The sequence below is a fragment of the Corvus moneduloides genome, chromosome 8, assembly GCF_009650955.1.
Source record: "Corvus moneduloides isolate bCorMon1 chromosome 8, bCorMon1.pri, whole genome shotgun sequence".
NCBI lineage: Eukaryota > Metazoa > Chordata > Aves > Passeriformes > Corvidae > Corvus > Corvus moneduloides.
In genome coordinates, this window is record NC_045483.1 from 13,903,836 (window position 1) to 13,922,411 (window position 18,576).

An 18,576-nucleotide genomic window follows, 5' to 3' on the forward strand; every position below is an offset into this window, starting at 1 on the left:
CGGCCCGGGGCGGCGCGGAGCGGCTGTGCCCGGAAACCCGCGGCCCCGTGACTGCGCAGCGCCGAGCGGAGCTGCCACCGGCCCCGGCCCCGGTCGGCAGTCGCCGCCGCGGCAGGTGGGTCCCGGCGGGAGGGGGACCCGCGGGTGCCCGGGGCAGCGCGGAGTTCTCTCGGGCGGCGCTGGGTGTGCGGGGAGCTCGGGGTGCGGCCGGTCCCTGGGAGTTGCTGCCGCGGAACCGGCTCGACGCGGCGGGAAGGTGCCCGAGGGGTCCGTGGGGGTCTCCTAGAGGGCCGAGGGAGCAGGGCGCCAGGGAGTAGGGTGCGGCGGGGCTCCGGGAGGGGACTGGGTGGCGGCTGTGGCTCCGTGCCCCGGCTCGCCCTGGTGCACGCTGTCGCTGACAGGATGAAGCTGCAGCAGGTCTCCGACTTGAGTGACTTCAGCCGAGGCCACTGGCTGCGGGAGTTGTTGTGCCGCGGAGAAGAGCCCAGCCACGTCCAGTCCAGCCCCGACGGGCAGCACCTCCTGCTCCTGCAGAAGAGCCGGCCGCCCACCCTGCCCCGGGTGGTGGCCTTCCAGCGCCACAGCATCGCTGGAGCCGACCTGGAGAGGGCCTGGCAGCCGCCCCAGCCAGCTCTTGTGGGACTGCTCTTCCTGCAGAGCCCTGTGGTACTGGGCTCCTGGGTACTGGCCGTGGTGTGGGAACATGGCCGGACCGAAGTCTGGCACTTTGTGGTGGCCGTGGGCTGGCAGCTGCTGCAGACACTGGAGCTCTGCCAGGGTGCCCGGGCACGAGTCATCTCCGTGTGCAGCCAGGGAGCCAGCCTGGTGTGGTGTGAGGAGAGGCCACCGCTGGGTGCTCACTCGGACATGAGCAAGTGTGCCTTCAGGTTTTGTGTCTGTGCCCGTGCTCTGGAGGTGGGGGAGCAAGGCGTGCGGCTGGGCGCTGTGAGGATAGTCCTGCACAACAGCCCCGAGTACCAGGTCCTGGCTTCCCCCCAACACATCTTCCTAGTGCCTGCTGCTGCTGCCGGCTTTGCCACCACTTCCAAATTCCTCCTCATCTGGCATCCAGAGAAGGCAAAGTTCACCATCACAGCCCCCTCTGCAGGCTTCATCCACAGCAAGGTGCTGCACTCCAGCAGCGAGTCAGACTTCAGGAAACTCCTGCTGGGTTCTGTGGGCCTTCTCTCAGGTTTCGCACCTCTGGACATTCACACCTCCACTGTGTCCAACAGTGGGGGTCTGCTGCTGGTGAGCACAAAGGGTTCTGTGAGTGTGGTGGAGCCAGATGGGACACAGAGGCATATCTTTGACCTGGAGGGGGGCCCCCTGGCCCAAGGGAGTCCTGTCCGGCTGAAGACCTTCGGCAGCATCCTGGCCTGTGTGCTGGCTGGAGTAGTGTACCTTGTAGACCAGAACAGTGGAAGGCTTATAGAAAAGGAAGTCCTGAAGATGAAAGAGGTACATTTCCTGGAGTCCCAGGGAGAGGAGGACAGTATCCAGCTCCTCACTCAAACTGGCATCTACAGCTTTAGCTTCTCCAAACCTGAGGACAGCAGCAGGCCTGAGCCATGCCTGGTGGAGATGGTGTTTGAGGAGGCCTGCAGGTATTACCAGAGGAGGAGTCTCAGCAGCTCCAAGTTGACGGTGGAGAAGTTGAAGAAAGGTGGTGCATTCCAGGCTCCTGTGGTTCTCGCTGCCATCCTGCAGCACAGCCTCCACCAGAAGCAGAAGCCAGCCCGAGGCCTACAAGACACCTATGCCAAGCTGTTGAGCACACTGAGCCTGGAGCTGCAGAGCTACATGAGCCTGGAGCTCCTCAAGACTTGTGTGGTGTGTGCCCCAGAGAGTGAGGTGGAAAGCTACTGCAACGAGCTGGTGGAGCAGGAGGTCAGCCGCATTCTGCAGTCTGACATGGACAAGGACAACTTGGCCTATCTGAACTCTGTCTTTGCCTCCTTCCCCAAGGCTGCCTGGAAGGCCACAAGGAGCTGCCTGCAGCTGCAGCAGAATGGGGACGGCCTCTTGGTGGCCAGGGCCACCCCAGAGGTATGGAAGAAGGTCCTGTGTCAGCCACAACTGGAGGAGGTGGGTCAGAATGGGATGGTCCCACTCTATGAGCTCATTTGCGCCTCCTTCCTGAGGTTCAAACCCAAGTGGTTGCCCAGCTTTGTGGAGCTGACCCAGCAATACATTAGCAACTCTTGGTCATACAGCAGCAAGGAGGGCCCAGAGGGCCGGGTGCCGCTGTACAAGAGAGCACTGGGAGTGCTGGCCCGAAAGAACAAACATGGTGAGGCAGATGACGAGATGGAGCTGGAACTGCTGCTCTGCAGCAAGAGGCCTAAGGCTGTGCTGCAAGCTCTGCACCTTCTCATCCGTCTGAAGCAGTGGCAGCGGGTGGTGGAGGTGGCAGAGAAGTTCTCCAAACTCAGCCCCTTGCTTAACAAGGAGATATTCACCACACTCCTGGCTGAGTTGGCCCAGCACCGGGAGCTGGACCCTTACCTGGACAGGCTGTGGCCACTGTGCCCCACTGAGCTCACTGCCTCAGACATCCTCACCGTGGTCCTGCAGCACCTCCCTCACTCCCAGGAGGAGGACCCAGTGCCTTTCTCCAGTGAGGGGAACCAGCTGACCGTGGGCTTGCTTAAGCCACTGCTGCAGAGGGTCGTGCAGTGTCCCAGTGTCCAGGAGGACATATACTCGGATGCCCTGCAGAGCACCACCTTCCCCCCTCCCACCCCACCCCGAGAGCACAAAATCCCCTCAAAAGCAGTGGACGATGATGTTCCTCAGCCACCCATGGCAAGGACTTCCTCACCCTCAGCACTGCTACAGGATGACGGTGTGTGAAGGGGGGGAAGAACATTGTGATCCCAAGCCCTGGGTGTACAAGGAAGGGAAAGCTGCATCCACCCTAGGAAATGCTACCTGTCCTGGCAGTATGGAAGCCTGCTCCTTTCTAAAGCATCCCTGCAGCAGCATCTCGAAGAGGCTGTTGGGTGGCTGGGGTTGGGGGATCTCCTCTGAGCCAGGGCAGGCTTTCTGGCTGTTCCTAGCAAGTGCAATTGTGTGTGCCAGTGGAGGAGCAAATGCCGGGTGCATTTGCAGATGAAAACACTGGCTGCACTACAGGACTACAGAACTGCTCCCTGCCCAAAGCACTTTGGTTTTGGCTTCTTTGGTTCCTTTTTAACTCCACTTCTACTTTCCTGATCCTCTAGTACTGGTGGTGGAGTGGTAGGCAGGGATACCCACAGTCTTTCCCCCCTATTCTCTGCTCAGTGAGTTGGGTGGTACCTCCAAGCTCTGCCTGTGAGAAACAGGGCGTGTTTCTTGCAGCTGGGTCACTGAGTCCTGCTGCTTTGGGCTCAGATGCTAAATGCCAGTGTGGCACAGCTCCATGGCACTGGGGGTCCCAGCACACATGCTGGCAGCTGCAGCATTCCACACGTTGTCTCTCCACAGTTCCTCTGGGATCAATCCTGTAGCTGTGACTGATTGCAGCTACTTAGCTGAAAAGAGCAGCCTAATTCCCTTATCTCTCTGTCCCAGACAGTACCCAAACTCTCTTCGGAGCTGAGAAGCTTGCAGCAGCCTGTGTGAGCTTGGGGCTGGCCCCTGCCTTTCCCTTTCCTTTGTGGAAGCTTGGATTATGCTGCAGGACACCCGGGCCCTCTGTTCCCATCTCCTCTGTCTTTGCCCTTTGCATACAAAGGGGCTTTGTCAGGGTTGTCTGGCTCATATTGTGCCTCTGTTTGCAAAATCAGTGTAACTTGAGAGCAGCTGTGCAGGAAGATCCAGGTTTGAGCCTCTCTCGGGTGCCCTGTGCCTGGCCCCTCCACCAAGAGGGAAACCATGGCTGTGGCTTTGCCCCTGCATTCTGGACTGTGGTGTAAAGGAGCTGTCTGTTGCCTTTTTGGGCTGTGGGAGATTCACCTGCATTAATCCTCTTGAGAGTGGTCTTAAGTGTGGAAGACAGACTCCTTTTAAAAATAAAGGTTCCTAAAGCAGTGCTGAGGTGGTGGTGGATGTTATGAGGGTACACACCCTCAGGAGGAGGGTGGTTTTGTTTTGCTCCTGTTGAAAAGTGGCTAGGCTCATCTCTCTGGTGCTGCTCAGCGTGGCTCACCACTGGTACAGCTGGGCTCGGAAAGCATGCCCAGACACCTCATTCCCTCTGTGGTACTCAGCTGCTTACCACTATGAAGCCATGGAGGCAGGAGTCTGCACAGGCAGGCTGGAGCGTGTGTGCCACAGAGAAGGGCCATCCAGGCCGTGCATGGCTGTGGCTGGGCCCAACAGAGAGTTGAGGAAGGGAGGATTTTTTTCTCAAGAGCTGTAAATCGTCTATTTTTTAGGAAAGCTAGCAACAGCGAGCACCTGGCTGGCCCAGCGAAATCCTGCTGCCAGTCACAAAGTGTCAGAGCTGCCGTTGGAGAGATTCTTGCTTGTGAAACCACTGTAAAGATGTGGCAGGGTCTCCCCCAGACAAGGGCTTGGCTGTGGAAAGTCCCTGTGGTGGAAAAAGGCCTGGCAAAGAGGAACTGCTGCAATGGTTCCCTAGCGACTGGCTTGTTATTGATGAGCTCTTCCTTGTGGGGAGCCTTGTGCGTGGCCATGGGGTGCTGTGAGTTTCCCTCTCACACAGTGGAGCCGCCTCGATTCTGGCAGCTGCCGTGCACATGAGCGGAGGGAGCGTGGCCTGAAAGGAGAGCTGGTGGCAGCCGCTGTGGGCATTTTGTAATGAGCTGTCCTTGCCTCCTCGCCAGGCAGCTGCTGGCCTTGCCTGACGCTGCTCTCACCCACCTCCCAGGGCTGCTCAGGAGGAGCATGATGGATGGATGGACCCAAGCACCTCTTAGAGCCATGGCTTCAGGGATTGGAACACTGCCCTGGAGCAGCACTGAATGGGGAGCTGCTGAGAGCAAGCCCCACATCTTGGCAAAGGCTGTGCAGTCATTTCGGGGAGACATCTTCATTGCCAGGGCTGGGTTTGGGGGCAGGTGGCCACAGTGACATGGTGAATAAGGGTCAAGCTCCCTGCCTTCCAGCACTGGCTCTGCAGAGAAGGCAGAGCAGGGAAGAAGCAATGCCCACAAAGCTAGCAAGCGGAAACTGAAGCCAGCAGCAGTCCTGTGTGAGCTGGTGTCCCTGAGGCACAGCAAGGGAAGAGGAAGCAGGGAATACAATGCACTAGGGACAGTCTGAGGCTTGGGGCCTCACACATGTGGGCCCTAGACAAGCAGGAAGTTGTCAGAATTCTGGAGGCTGAGGATTCAGGGCAGAGGAAAACAAGAGACAAAACTGAGCAGAATGTTTTCCAAGGGCGTGCTGGATATCTCACTCCAAGGACCAGGAAGTGGCCATCCCTGGGGGAAGCAGGGGCCAAACCAATCTGAAGGACAGATTCAGCTGAGTGATAGGCAAGCGCAGGGCTCTCTCTGCAGTCAGACTGCTGGGGGGAAGACAGCAGGAGGCAAGGCTGCTGCAGCTTCAGAAAATGCCCAAAGGAAAAACTAACAATTAGATCTGAACGCAAGTGGAAAAGCAATAAAGCAGATGAACGTAGTGGAGGGCTGGCCCGGCCCTCTCACTCTGCTCCAGAGAAACTTGGACTTTGTAACAAAGGAAATGAGTCAAGCTGCTCACGTATATCCCCTGTGCCTGACACGGCTTTCGGGATGGTCCCTGCACTTGCACCAAGGAGCAGCACAAAGCAATACCTGAACTTGCCCCAAGGCTCTAGACCAAGTCACCCTTTGTTCATCTGCACATGCAGCTCTTTCCATGCAGAGCATGGGCTGTGCAGGGGTGGGCACAGAAAGTACCCGTGCCACCATATCTTGCAGAGGGAAGGAGTTGTGGGCTGCAGGCACTCCATAAACTCACTGGAAACCCACAGATGATACATACCAGCCTTGCCAGAGGGAAGTGCTCACGCGCTGGTGACAGCTTGGGGTGGCACTTCATGGACAGGAGGCTCTTTGTGTGGCTTTTCCCAGGGAAGGACCTGGCACTCACCCAGTCAGAGGTGCAAAGGGCTGCCCACTGAGGGGAACATCACCCAGTGTTGGTGATGCTGAGCAGTGGTCCTGTATCAACCCATAGGCTGGCTGTGGGCAGAGCACACTTGGGAACACCAGAAAGAGCCCTCTGGTCCCAGGCACAGCCTCAGCTTGTGCCAGCAATGGGGAACCCTCCATGCCCCTACCCCTGTGTACTTCCATCTCATCTAGACCTGAGGAGCGCAGTCACATCCCGCAGTGCACACAAACACACCATTTATTGTTTGATACCAAAAATTACAGCCTTGGAAAGAGGCAGGCTCCCTGCAAAAATAAATAATCACATTTTTCAAGTGAGGGGGGTCTGTCCATTTCCTCCTCCATCTGCACGTGATGGGGGCTAATGCCTTGTGGAAGGTCTGGGGATTTTGTAGGAGTTGAATGTGGGTGGCCTGCAAAACCAAGGTCACCTATGTCACCCCCAGCCACAGAGGGGAGCAAGGGACAGCTCAGGATGCACTGGGATGGTCAAATATCATCCCACTCCTATCACCCAGCCCCACAGGAAATAGGGTGTGGAGACAGCTTCCCCAAACCCACCAGCTCAGGAGACTGGGACCAGCAGCACCTCCAAATTTAGGAGTGTGGGAAGATGATAGAGGACCCCACAACTGTGTGCTCTACAAACGTCCCACCTTCACAGCCATCCCCTGGTACCAGCACACTCCTTGGTCTGGCACTCACCCTGGTCCTCATCCCTCTCCCTCTGTTCCCTGACCCCCTCATACCACAGGGGCTGCCTCCCACCCCACACAGGGACCTGGCAGTGTAAGTAGCTTACATCTCAAAGTCTTCATTCCTAGAGGGGAGAAAAAAAGAGGGAACAGTGTTAGTGGGGCAAGAAGAAGCCTTGTGGGACAGCCCAGCATCTCATGGTGGGACAAGGTCTCCCATGGGTCACAAAAGGAAAACGTGGCCTTCAGGGTGCTGTGGTCCTCTCCATCCTGGCTGCCTGATCTGAACAGGGAGCACAGGCTCTTACAGCCCCCCCCCCCAGAGCATCAGTGCTCCTTCCCCAGGCAGGCAGAGCAGGGCCCCATGCTCACAGCTCAGCAGCCCCCAGCTCCCTATGCCACAACTTTAGTTCCCTGAGGTGCCTGGGCAGCTGAGCCCATGTCTCCAGCCAGCTCAGAGGGTGGGCAGGTGGGGCACTGGGGAAGCCCCAGCACACCAGCTGCACTGCAGGGCCACGATGTAGCCCTCAGGAGTTGGAAATCCAGCTGGAAACTACTCAGTACCCTCAGGGGTCAGTGCTTGTGCTGGTGGTGGAGCTGCTGGGCAGAGGGTCCCAGAGGGTTGGGGGGCAGCCCCAGGACACCGGCAGCCACAGGCATGCGAGCAAGCACTGCACCCTCGTAGCAATGCCACCAACCACGCAGCACATTGCATTCTGCACTGCATCCAGCTGTGCTCCCATGCCAGTGCTCCAGCACAAAAATGGTGCTAAACAGAGTGAGTCAGGTGGTGGACTTGAGCCAGGCTGGGGCTGCAGCCCTGCCAGGCTCCTTCCTCCAAAGGGGATGCACCTTTGTCTGCCCAAAGGGGAGGTTCAAAGTAGGCAGAGAAAAGCTCTTCAGAACATCTCCATCCTCAAAAGCTAAGGGCTCCAAGCCACGTCTCAGGTCCTCCCCAGCCCACGTTACTTTAGCATCAGCCCCACAGGACATGAAGGGACAGATGGCAGGGGGACCCTACACCTAGTGTGGTCACAGGGGGTGGGGCTGCTCCTCACCTGTACACATCAGCAATATCCATGCGGCGGTAGAACTTGGCAAGTCTGACGGCCAGGATGATGCTGGGCAGCAGGAACAAGGTACACCAGCCCAGGCTGAACCAGAAAGCATTCTGTGTAGGGTGGAGGAAGAGCCATTAGGCCCAGATAGCAACTGGGAGCATCTCTTTTGCTCCCAGGGCTCCCCAGTAACCACCCACTCCTTCTCAGAGCCTGGCCTTTGCTCTTAGCCATAGCAATTTGCTGGGGAGAAGCTGAGCACTGCATCCTGTGCATCCCTCATCCTTCCCTGCATCCCTCATCCTGTGCACGAGGACAAGAGGACCTCACTGCCACCCCACACACGTGTGTCACTCTACACATGGCTGCCCCACTCACCACAGAGTCCATGATGTAGTCACAGCCAATGACCTCCACATTATCCAAGGACTGAGCTATGGGCTTGCAACGTGCCACATCTTCTGTCAGCTGGGGACATGGTGGGGACAGCATATATCAGCATCCACAAAGCCCTGCAGCTCATCCTCCCTTTCTCTCCACCTCACTGAGGAAGGCTCAGCTTACCCTGCTCTTAGCCCATGAAATATAGGTCTCAAAGAAATCCAACAGCTGCTCCAGGAAGGCCCACGTCTCCTGGAGGGGTAAGCACAGAGTGGAGATGCTGCACCACCAGCCCCCTCCATGGCCCATGTCCCCTCCATGTCAGGATCAGGGCTCTCAGACCACCTCAGCCCAGCAGCAATAGGCCTCAATGCTTCACCCCACCCCAGTCCCTTGCCAGAAATGCCATAAGGGAAGGGGGCACCCAGGGATACAGGAGATGCCCAGGGAAGGCAGGCAGGATGAGCAGCCAGGAAAGGTTTGGCTTCCCTGCACAGAGGGAAGTCTTGGTGAGGGAGTCCGGTCTGTGTGGCCTGGCAGCAGGGTAAGGCAAGCTCACGTTCTTGATGATGTTTGGTGTCTCCCTCTCCAGGAACTCCTGAGTTTTGCTGGCTTTGTCTAGTGCAGCTGTTGTCTGTCCCTGAGATGAAAGATGCTCTCAGCAGCGTGATCTAAGTGGGGTCCCTGCACTTCACCGACCCTGCACAGCAGCAATCCCTGGGGTACAGCATCTCTGAGCTGGGGTGTTCCCAGTAGTCACACACTGGTAGTGCCAAGTACCTCAGGTGGAGGGAGCCCACACTTGGCAGGGTCTGTGGCCTCCCTCCCTCTACCCCATGAGCAGCCCCTGCAGCACATGAAGAGTCCCAGCAGCCACCAGCCCCCCAGACTGCAGGACCTCGAGGGTGCTTTGCAGGGTGCCCCGGACTGGCGTGCATTCCCTTTGTGCAGCTTACCTCTAGCTGGGCAGCCCCAGTCTGCACTAAGTGGATGTTCTCCTTCAGACTTTGCTGCGGACAGAGAAAGGGGGGTCAGAGGTGCAGACCCCACAGCTCAGACAAGACCCTGCCAGCAGGCTCTGAGCCCAACCCAGCATCCCCAGGACGTCCCCCAGCATCACTCACCAGTGGTCCAGAGAAGCTGGCCTGCATGTCCTTGTCCAGCTCCCTCAGTTTGCTAGCTTCATCTTCCAGGTCCTTCTTCACATCTGTGCCCTGGAAGAGCCGCAGTCAGCAGTGCCCAGCTCTGTGCCCCACCACAGCCAGCTGATGGGCCAGGCTGGGGAAAAGAGCTGGGCGAGAGTGAAGGGGCTCCCCTCAACACCCAGGCAGGCACAGAGGAGACCTTGCAACCAGTGGCTTTGGGGACAGGGTGGCCACGGCCCTGCGGTGTCATGGTCTCTCACCACTTTTTCTGCCAGCTGCTCCAACTCTGCAGCCAGATCCAGGAGGCTTCCCTGTGTCATATTCCGATCCAGCTGGAAAAGGCAGAGATAGAGCTATGAGAATGAGGAATGCGGCTCATGAGGGGAGCCATACCCCTTATTTGTGGGGCAGAGTGGAGCCAGGGCCTTGCAGGCAGAGGATGTGCCCTGTTACCCTAAAGGGTTACACAGATGGCAGAGGAGTCCCACAGCAGCAAAAAGGACAGAGCAGTGGACCTCCTCAACCCACATCCACCCCGCCCCAATCCCAACACAAGGCTGCACCCAGAACACCTGCTCCAGGGTGAGGGTGAAGTTGGGGGGCTGTGCTGCCCGACTGGCATTCAGCAGCAGGTCTTTCTGGCTCTGGCTGAGCAGGGAGATAGGGCTGAGGGTGATGTTCATCTTCTCAAAAGCTGTGGAGATGTTTCCTGTGTACTGTCAGAGCAAAGGGGGCCGTGATGGGACATGTGCTGGCCCGTCACTGTCCCCTCAGCCCTGGGTTTGGATCCCTGCCCTCAAGACCCTGGTACCCCCCATGCTCACCTGGCTGATATTCAAGAGCTCATCCAGGGGCACACTCTGGTCCAAGTGCAGAGTTTGCCACAGGGAAGCATCTTGCTGGCACTGCCTGCAGGATGGGGGCACAAGGTTGAAAACAGGGCAGGTAAGGGCCACCCCCTCCCAAGAGCATGTCCTCACCTGTGCAGGTAGGTTACATCTTGCTCCTTCCCTGTGATCAGTGCCTACCCACAGCCAGGGCAGGTAGGGCAAGCTGCCCTGCTCCTGGAGAGCATCTGAGGGCATTGAGCAGCTCTACTCCCCCCAAAGACACAGTGTCAGGCCTGGGACCTACCTGTATATCTCTGAGAAGTTTGCTGTGTTACCCTCCAGGCCCAGCAGCTCTGAGAGACTGAAGCCAGGGATCAGGCCAGGGGTGTCCAGGAGCTAAGAGCAAGGAAAGAGATGGAGAAACTAGACATAGTGCATGGCAGGACAGCTTGGAAGAGCATCCCAAATGGCCAGTGCTTCCTCTGCTCCACCAGCAGCCCTCATTTAGGCACCAGTGGCTCCAGGCAGGGTTGTCTCCCCACAGCAAGCTTACCTGGAAGAACTGCTGGTTGCGCCAGGACTCACAAAAGAACATGTAAATGTTCCCCCCCAGCACAAAGATGATCGTCACCAGCAGCATGAGCAGCCAGGAGAAGATGAAACTGAAGCCAACCCCTCTGCCAGGACAGAAATGCCATCAGCACCACAGCCCTGTGGCCCAGCACTGATGCTGGCATTGCCCCCAGCTCACAGAGCCCAGGGGCTGCACACCCCTCACCCCCTACAATTGCAGGAACACCACCCGTCCCACAAACATGTCTCTGTTCTGCCTTCAGCCCCCAGAGCATGACCAGGCTCTACCCTGGAGCTTGAATTCCAGAATAGCTTCCCACAGCTTTACAAGCCAGCACTCCCCTACAGAGCTGCAGGACCACGCACACACTGCCAGCCCTCGCTGTCACGGGCAAACGGGCCCCCCTCGAATGCCTCTCACCAGCACCTTGTTTTACCTTCAATTTACCACCTACATGGGGAGTCACCATGGGGCAGGCCATTAGGCTGCAGTAATGTGATGATTTAGGAGCTTGAGCATTCCCAGGCCAGCCCATCCCACCCATCCCACACATGTCCTTGGCAGCCACTTGAGCCTCACGCCATGAAGAAGTTCCCGCCAGCATTGGAGAGGCTGCTGCGCTGTGTGGGCAGCACGCCTTCCTTCAGCCCCAGGGGTCCCAGCAGCAGCCCAAAAACGTTGCAGAGGACCACCAGCAGCACCATGCAGCACAGGAGGGCACACACGATCAGCCTGGGGGAAGACAAAAGGGCAGGAGTCAGGCAGCAGGACCTGGGACCCCAGCAGCCAGCCCACCAGCTGCCTCCATGGGGAGGAAAAAAGGTCCCAGGCCCCACAACAAGGAAGGGGCATGTGTGTCTGCAAGGCACAGCTCTGACTACCCTGCACCCACAAGCCCACCACCCAGCAAGCCCCCACCTCCAGCAACTGGAGGAGCAGGAGCCTTAAAACTCTCCAGACAACGGAGCTGGGGACACAGCCCCTCACCCACCTGAGCCCATCCCAGGCGATGATTGGCTCCCTGTACTCCTCCAGCACCGATGTGGCATTGTTCAGAAAGGCCCCAACTTTCTCCTCCACATCCAGGAGTGGCAGCTCTTCCTGCAATCTTCTGATCTCCTGCCTGATGAGGCCCAGCTGGTCCTGGCTCTCTGCAAGGAAAGGGAATACACTGGCACTGCGAGCTGCTGCCCAGGTCCTGCAGGGCAGCGGGGACTCAGAAAGGATAGGAAAGGGGCAGTCATGGCCAAGGATGACATTGGTATCATGGCACCTGGGGACAGACAGGGCTGCAGGAAAGACCTCCGGGAAAGAATGGCTTGAAAACAGAGGAGGGAGCCCTAGGAGAGGGAGAAATCAGCACACAAAGCCCTGCTTACTTGCCACCACTTCCTGGGACTGCTCTTGCACCTTGTCAGAGATGGTGTTCAGCGTTCTGTTAACCTGCATCCAGGGGAGCACAGCATGCAACTCACTTCCCTGCCTGCAATCCAGAGCTGAGCAGCACATCCCCTTGCCCCAGATCCTAGTAGTACAGGACAGCCAGGCTCGCCACAGCACCCAGTCCACCCTACCAGTGTGCAGGGATGGTTGGGACAGCACGCAGGCCTCTAGCCAGCCCTTCCTTCCATGTCACACACTGAATTCCTGATAGAGCTCCGCCTGACCCACTCCCTGTCAGCACAGCCCCAGCAGTTGCAGAAGCACCCAGCTTTGTGCCTAGGTGAAGGTGACACCCCTTACCTCCTCTAAATCAGTCTCTATGCTGGAGTTAGAGACCTCACGCAGCGCCTCCAGCTGCTGCTCCACACCAGGGATCTGCGGGAAGAGCATGGGGTGAGGGAGCTGTTGGGGCTGGGGTAGGGGCTGTTGGGGCCCCTCACCTGCACCCTGCCCCTCTCACTGTGCTGAAGTTGGCAGTGAAGGCGAGCCCGTCCAGGGACACTTGGCTGCAGGGCTGGCCACAGCGCTGCAGGGTCTGGTTGAGCCTGTCCCGCAGGTTGGCCAGCTGCTGGCCGTAGTTGCTCTGCAGCTTCTCGAGGTCTGAGCGACTGATGGCAATGCTGCCAAAGGTGTCCTTCAGCGTCTTCATCCCTGGAGAGACAGCAGGGGGCTCAGGGCCTCATCCTGCCAGTGTGGCAGGGACTCGTTCTCACCTAGCTGAACCTTGGGAACCCGTGAAAAAATGCAACATAGGGGCACCCCCAAAGTCACAGCATTTGCCCCAAGCTGTGGCTGGGAGGCCAGAGGGATCTGCCTCCCTGGGAGCCTTACCCAAACATGCACCTACCCTAGCTCTCAGTTCCAGCATCCCCCTGAGGCCCCTGCCAGCCTCCCAGGGATGGGGCCAGTACCTTGCAAGAGGCTCTGGAGGGATCCCAGAACCCCGTCTGTGCTGCTCCTGATGCGCGAGGTGATCATGCTGCCCAGGTTGGGCCCAATGTCTGCAGAGATGGGAGAGGTGGTGTCAATGACAGGACCTCTGCAAGGCCGTAGGGCTTGCAGGAAAGCTGGTGAAAACACTGACACCACCAGCACCCGTCCCTCATCCACCCCCCCGGGTGGGGGGCAATAGGGATATCTCCAGTCTCCCACCACCTGCATCACCCTTCCCAGAGAGGAGGATTCCCCCTGAATGGGGAAAAGCAGCAAGTGGAGCAGAGCTGGAGCTTGGAGGAGCCTCCGGACCCAGTCCCTTTAGACGTCCCCATAAGAACCAGCCCAGTGGCCTGCAGGGTCAGCAAACACCCACAGGGCAGAAAGGCAAACCCACACAGCACCCCCACTGCCCAAGGACCCCCAACCCTGGAGCAGCTCGCCACATGGCCATGGGGATGCTCCAGCCCCTCCCGTGGCACATATTCACCATGGAGGCTGCGGTTGGCATAGTCCAGCGGGATGTCGCTCCTATTGATGATAAAATTGACTTGCTGTAGGGACAGAGATGTGGTGTCAATGAGGGTGGGGACCTTTCTCTGCTGCCAGCCCTGCTGTTGCCCTTCCCCAGGGGGCTATTTGGGCTGCTCCTCCCGCCTGGCCCCTTGCCCCCCAGACGTGGCAGGGGGACCATACGTGCCTGGGGGATGGAGGCCAGGTAGATGTGGACATTGTCCAGAGTGTTGTTCACATTGGGGAAGGTGCTCTTCACAGCTTGGGAGAGGCGGGTGTTGCTGATGAAGGCACAGACACCACCAGCCCTACAAGGGAAGGGTGGCAGGGTCAGCATGTGGGGAGCTCAGTCCCAGTGCTCCCCCCCGGTACCCTCCAAATCCACCCACACAGACCCCAGCTTGCAGGGTCTGGAGCACACCAGTGAACCCTGCTTCCAGTGCATCCCAGCCAGTGCCCTGCACTGAGGGACCAAAGAGGAGGGACGCGGGAAACTGAGGCACGGGGGAGCCCACTAGCCCGTGGGGAAGCTGTCGGGAAAGGTCTGCACCGTGCCAATGCGCAGCCCCCCGGGGCCAGCTTCCCACCGCCGCCGCTTCCTCTCCTTTGTCCCGCCGTGCCGCGATCTACTCGAGAACAATGGCAGTTTCCTGGCACGGCCGCCAAGCGCCGGCATTTCCAGCCACCCCTGGGTTCCATCCGGAGCCTCCCGGCCAGCGCACTCACAGGAGGAAAGCGGAGACCAGCAGGACAGAAGCCCAGAGCGCCCGGCGCCGGCAGCCCATCCGCCGGCCCTGCTTCTGGTACATGCGGCCGCCGCAGTTCCCGCAGCAGCGGCAGCAGCAGAAGCAGCATCCCACCAGCGGCACGAGGATGATGAAGAGGACTCCAATGGCCGCGCAGACGAGGAAACCCAGTTCGTAGAGCAGCAGCTGGGATAGGAAGAATGAGAGGCAGCATAACACTGGTGCCCCTGTACAAGCTCTGAGCGCCCTGTCCAGACCCAAACAGACAAAATGGGTCCCCCAGGGAGCAGAACATCTCCCCTTACTGCTGCCCAGCATCCAGGGCTCAGCCTCAGAGCAGCACCCACCAGCATCCCCCAGTCCACGGTGGTCTGGGACTGCCGGCTCCCTGCCCCAGCTGCCTGCTCACCTCGTGGATTTCCTCCTGGTTGAACTTGCTCTGGGACTGCCCAAAATTAAACAGCCCTAGGGGACAAGAAGTACAGATGGCCATGAGCAGGTGCTGGGCCCTGGCAGGCTCTCCAGGAGGGCCCCAGACCCTGCTCACCCCAGAGAGGGGCTCCCAGCCCCAGGCATCACCTGCAGCTCAGACCAGCTCTGAGTCTGGCATTTTTCTCCCTTCCAGCTGCCCTCCCCAGCCATCACATCCTGCAGCATTTTTGCACCTGGGAAAAGTGCTGCCAGCCCCCAGGCTCTCAGGGGGTCCACAGAACAAGGGGGTTCCTCACCCCAGTGGGCATAAGGGACACTGCCCTGGCGCTGCCCTCCTGCAGCCCAGCCTCACACAGATGCCCAAGAGCACTGCCAGTGTGGAATGAGTGCTGGGGCAAGGATCCACTGCCACACTGCCTCTTTCATTCCCAGGGCTCTCCCTCTTGTGCCCTAAGCCCTCATCACAAGCCATGATGACACATGGGGTCATTGATTGTACCCTGTAGTCTACATGACAGAAGTTCACAAAGCCGTCAAGGTGTGTGCCAGCCACACCTTTGCCAGAACATTGATGGCGAGCAAGGGCTGAGCCCAGTGAAGGAGGAAGTACAAGTGCCAGCAGCCAGAGTGGCATTTCCCTCCAGGTGGGCAGCACTCGCCCCACGAATACCAAGCAGCTGCAGGGTCCTGGTATCACCTGTGCAAACCTGCAGCTGCTTTGGGACAGAGCTGTGACAGTGACAGGAGCAAGGGCAAGTGCTGGCAAACAGGGCAGTGCACAGGGAGTGCACACCGTGCTGCCACACACTGCACACACTGCTCTTGGTGGCCAGCAAGCACAAGAGGGCTGCAAGACAGGCAAAAACCCTTCAGGAGGAGTGGGGTTTGCTCTGCACATTTTTGGGGGCCTAGGATTAAAATACCTGGAGGGAGGATGGGGCAGGAGTCTGCAAGGTGGCACTACCACTAACACCTGTCCTGGGGCCCAGCCAAGATACCCCCACAGCTGTTATGGCACATGAGCAGGACACAGCTCACAATCCTCGGGATCCCACTCCTGATTGCCCCAGCCATATCCCTCCTTACCCAGTACCCAGCGTATGGATGCTGGATGGACAGTCACCACTGCAGGAGGGCTCATGCTCAACGGGGACCCAGCAGCCCCAAGCAGCCCCCCCACACCACTGCCAGCCCCCCGCCGCCATGCACCCACCTACGGGCAGGGGGTTGGGCTGCACCAGCCGCAGGAAGCTGTGTGCCATTGTCACCAGCCCCGGCGTGCTGCTCCCCGGCGCCTCGGGGCCAGGGCCGTACGTGGGCTTCGAGATGTTCCCCAGCTCCATCGCAGCAGCTCCAGAGGACTCCTGGGCACAGAGAGGAGCTGCCGGTGTCGTCGGGGCACGGGAACACCCAGACTGCCCTGCCTCCGACCAGGAAACGCAGAGAGAAAAAATCAGGCACCTGCCAGCTCCTGCCCGGAAGGAAAGAGCTGCGGGACAGCACCGAGGAAGGGATGGGGAGTCCTGTGAGCAGTGGGGTGGGAAGCCAGGCAGAAGGTGCCCACGAGAGACATGGGGGGCTGTGGGGGATGAAGCGGATTCAGAGCACTCACCCTGTCCTCTGACACCTCTCTGCACCCACAGCTGCCGCAGGGTCCGGCCGCACCGTGCCAGCGCCCAGGTCTGTGGTTTGTTTAAGTTTCAGCGATGATTGCTGACTAGCTGTTTGCCGGGCAGGCGGTGATGCCGGGATCGCCCCACCCTGCCCCCTTACAGCGCTTGGCACCCGGCCACCTCGGGCCGCCTCTCCATACCGGGGTCAGGGTCACCACCGACCTGTCCCGACCCAGGCACCGGGAAGAGCTCCTCTCCTCGCCCTCCGCTAAGCTCCCGTGCCCATGCTGGTTTCCTCTTGTCCCGACCCAGGCGCTGGGTTGCCTGGGGCGATTCCGAGGCCAGCCGTCCCGCCCGCTCCGCCCCACACCATCTGCATCCCGTCGGGATGGGGTGCGTTGAGCCGTTCACAGTTTCAACACAAAGCAGCTCTAGACACAGAAGCAGGTTTTGCATCTAAAAACCTTCCGAAATGGGGCACTGCGGCAAACCCGGCATTTTTCACACGCGTCCCGGTCCCCCCAAGCGGGGAGCTGCCTCAGGGGCCCCCAGACAGCAATTTTCCTCAAAGGTTGGGCGCCCGCTCGGCTCCATCCCCGCTCCCCGCAGAGCTTTCCCACGCCGTGTGTTTCCATCCCCCGCCCTGCCGCCGGAGCTCCGGGAGCCGCAACCGGGGGCAGGAGCGGGGAGGGGCTAGGGGTTGCTCCCGGTTGTGCCGCGGACGCACCCGGTGGACGCGGGGCAGGTGCCCCGGGGGTCGCGTCCCGGCGAGCGGCGGCGGGCAGAGCTCCCCAGCTCGGTACAGCTCAGCACGGCTCCGCACCGAGCCCGCGGCGCGGGAGGCCCCGGGAGGTGCGGGAAGGGCCGGACAGAGCCTCCCCTTCCGCCCCGGCCAGCCGGGGTCTGTCCGGGGCGTGCGACCGCGCCGGCCCCCTCGTCTGCCGAAGGGGAGCCCTCCGCCCCAGCTCTCCCCGCTGCACCTTGGCACTCCCTCTCCACGCGGGGGGCACCCCTGCTCCTGGCCCCAACCCACCCTGACATCCTGCATCTGCCCCAGAGACCCCGGCCCCTGCCCTGTCCCGCCGCCCATAGGCCCTCTGCCCGTGCCCAGGGGATGCTCCCTCCTTGCCTAAGAGCACCAGCGCTTACCCCATCCTGCCACAGCCGGTACCCGCCCCCGCTGCCCACCTATGCCAGCCGTCAGCTGTGCCCTGCAGCCCCCACCCCCTGCCCCGGGGTAGCTGGAGCCCCCAGCATGGTCCTTGGCCCCTGCCCTGTGTCCCTGCATGGGACACCACGGGCTTTTGGACAGGTACCAGCAGGGACTCCGGGTGAGCTGTACCTGAATGACCTTTGCATGGTGGGCTCCCTGGCCCCTCCAGCAGCCCTGGCTTGCTCATCACCATCTCCCAGGTACTGCTTAACTTTCCTCGGCACAAGCAGGCATCACTGCACTCCGTGACCTTAGGTGAAGGTGGTGCGGGGAGAAGGGCAGCTCTACTTCTAGGTTTCTTCCTGGTCTGGCCCATGCCGGGTGCTAGAGTGTCATGTGGGACTCTCTGGCACAGCACTGGCACTGCCGCAGGGCAGCAGAGGACACAGATTCATCCCACCAAAAAAGGAGGGGGGAAAAAAAACAACAACTGAGTTTCTCATAGCACTGGAGCTGATGTGGGGAAGGAGGTTTGGGGACTTCACAGGTACCCTTGGGCTTTCCAGGTCAGACCTCAACCCCGAGGTGTTGCCTTGGGGCCATCCAGCAGCTCTCAGGTCCACAGGCAGGATCCAGCCAGGCACATGCAGGATCCTTCACAGATGGCAGGATCTGCTCCTGCAAGGCATTGCTCCCCTCCAGCCCACGGCATCCCACCAGAGCCTGCCAGAGCTCGGGGCATGTCAGGAGCAAGGGTGTTGATGCCCCAGCTCTGGGTGCCACACCACGGGCTCACTGCAGCCACCCCGCCCTCACCCGTCAGCCACAAGCTCCCACCACAGCACCTGTATCCTGCAGCCCCTCCGACCTCGGCCCTGTCAGGGGAAAGGACAGCCTGGTGACATCCCTCACTGCAGATGTCAACCCAATCCCTGCCCCTACTCTGAAGATACAGCTCCATCCTGCCCTCACCCTCTGCTGCCATCAGCCCTGCTTTACGAGCCTGGCTT

At 59.8% G+C, this 18,576-nt stretch overlaps 2 protein-coding genes across 5 annotated transcripts; one reads left to right on the forward strand and one right to left on the reverse strand.

Moving 5' to 3' along the window:
- The first annotated feature begins 30 nt into the window (after positions 1-30).
- On the forward strand, positions 31-5,298 carry HPS6 (HPS6 biogenesis of lysosomal organelles complex 2 subunit 3). The gene is made up of 2 exons (XM_032115697.1): positions 31-115; positions 402-5,298. Exon 2 carries the CDS (start codon positions 403-405, stop codon positions 2,854-2,856), a length of 2,454 nt encoding a protein of 817 aa, XP_031971588.1. The 5' UTR covers positions 31-115; position 402; the 3' UTR covers positions 2,857-5,298.
- A 972-nt stretch (positions 5,299-6,270) lies between these two features.
- On the reverse strand, positions 6,271-17,104 carry LOC116447059 (prominin-1-A-like). Of its 4 annotated transcripts, XM_032115693.1 has the most exons (26): positions 16,636-17,104; positions 16,413-16,482; positions 16,014-16,220; positions 14,778-14,833; positions 14,349-14,554; positions 13,810-13,930; positions 13,600-13,663; positions 13,088-13,177; positions 12,637-12,827; positions 12,477-12,551; positions 12,113-12,176; positions 11,725-11,884; positions 11,313-11,465; positions 10,713-10,836; positions 10,464-10,555; positions 10,154-10,238; positions 9,902-10,045; positions 9,590-9,661; positions 9,309-9,398; positions 9,141-9,194; positions 8,744-8,824; positions 8,368-8,436; positions 8,182-8,271; positions 7,804-7,916; positions 6,853-6,870; positions 6,271-6,463 (listed from the first exon to the last, which is right to left on the reverse strand). In XM_032115693.1, exons 1-26 carry the CDS (start codon positions 16,867-16,869, stop codon positions 6,412-6,414), a joined length of 2,775 nt encoding a protein of 924 aa, XP_031971584.1. In that variant the 5' UTR covers positions 16,870-17,104; the 3' UTR covers positions 6,271-6,411. The 4 variants fall into 4 exon arrangements, with proteins under 4 accessions (XP_031971584.1, XP_031971586.1, XP_031971585.1 ...); XM_032115695.1 differs by having other exon boundaries at positions 16,014-16,164; positions 16,413-16,728; XM_032115694.1 differs by having other exon boundaries at positions 16,014-16,224; positions 16,413-16,728.
- Between the last annotated feature and the right edge of the window lie 1,472 nt (positions 17,105-18,576).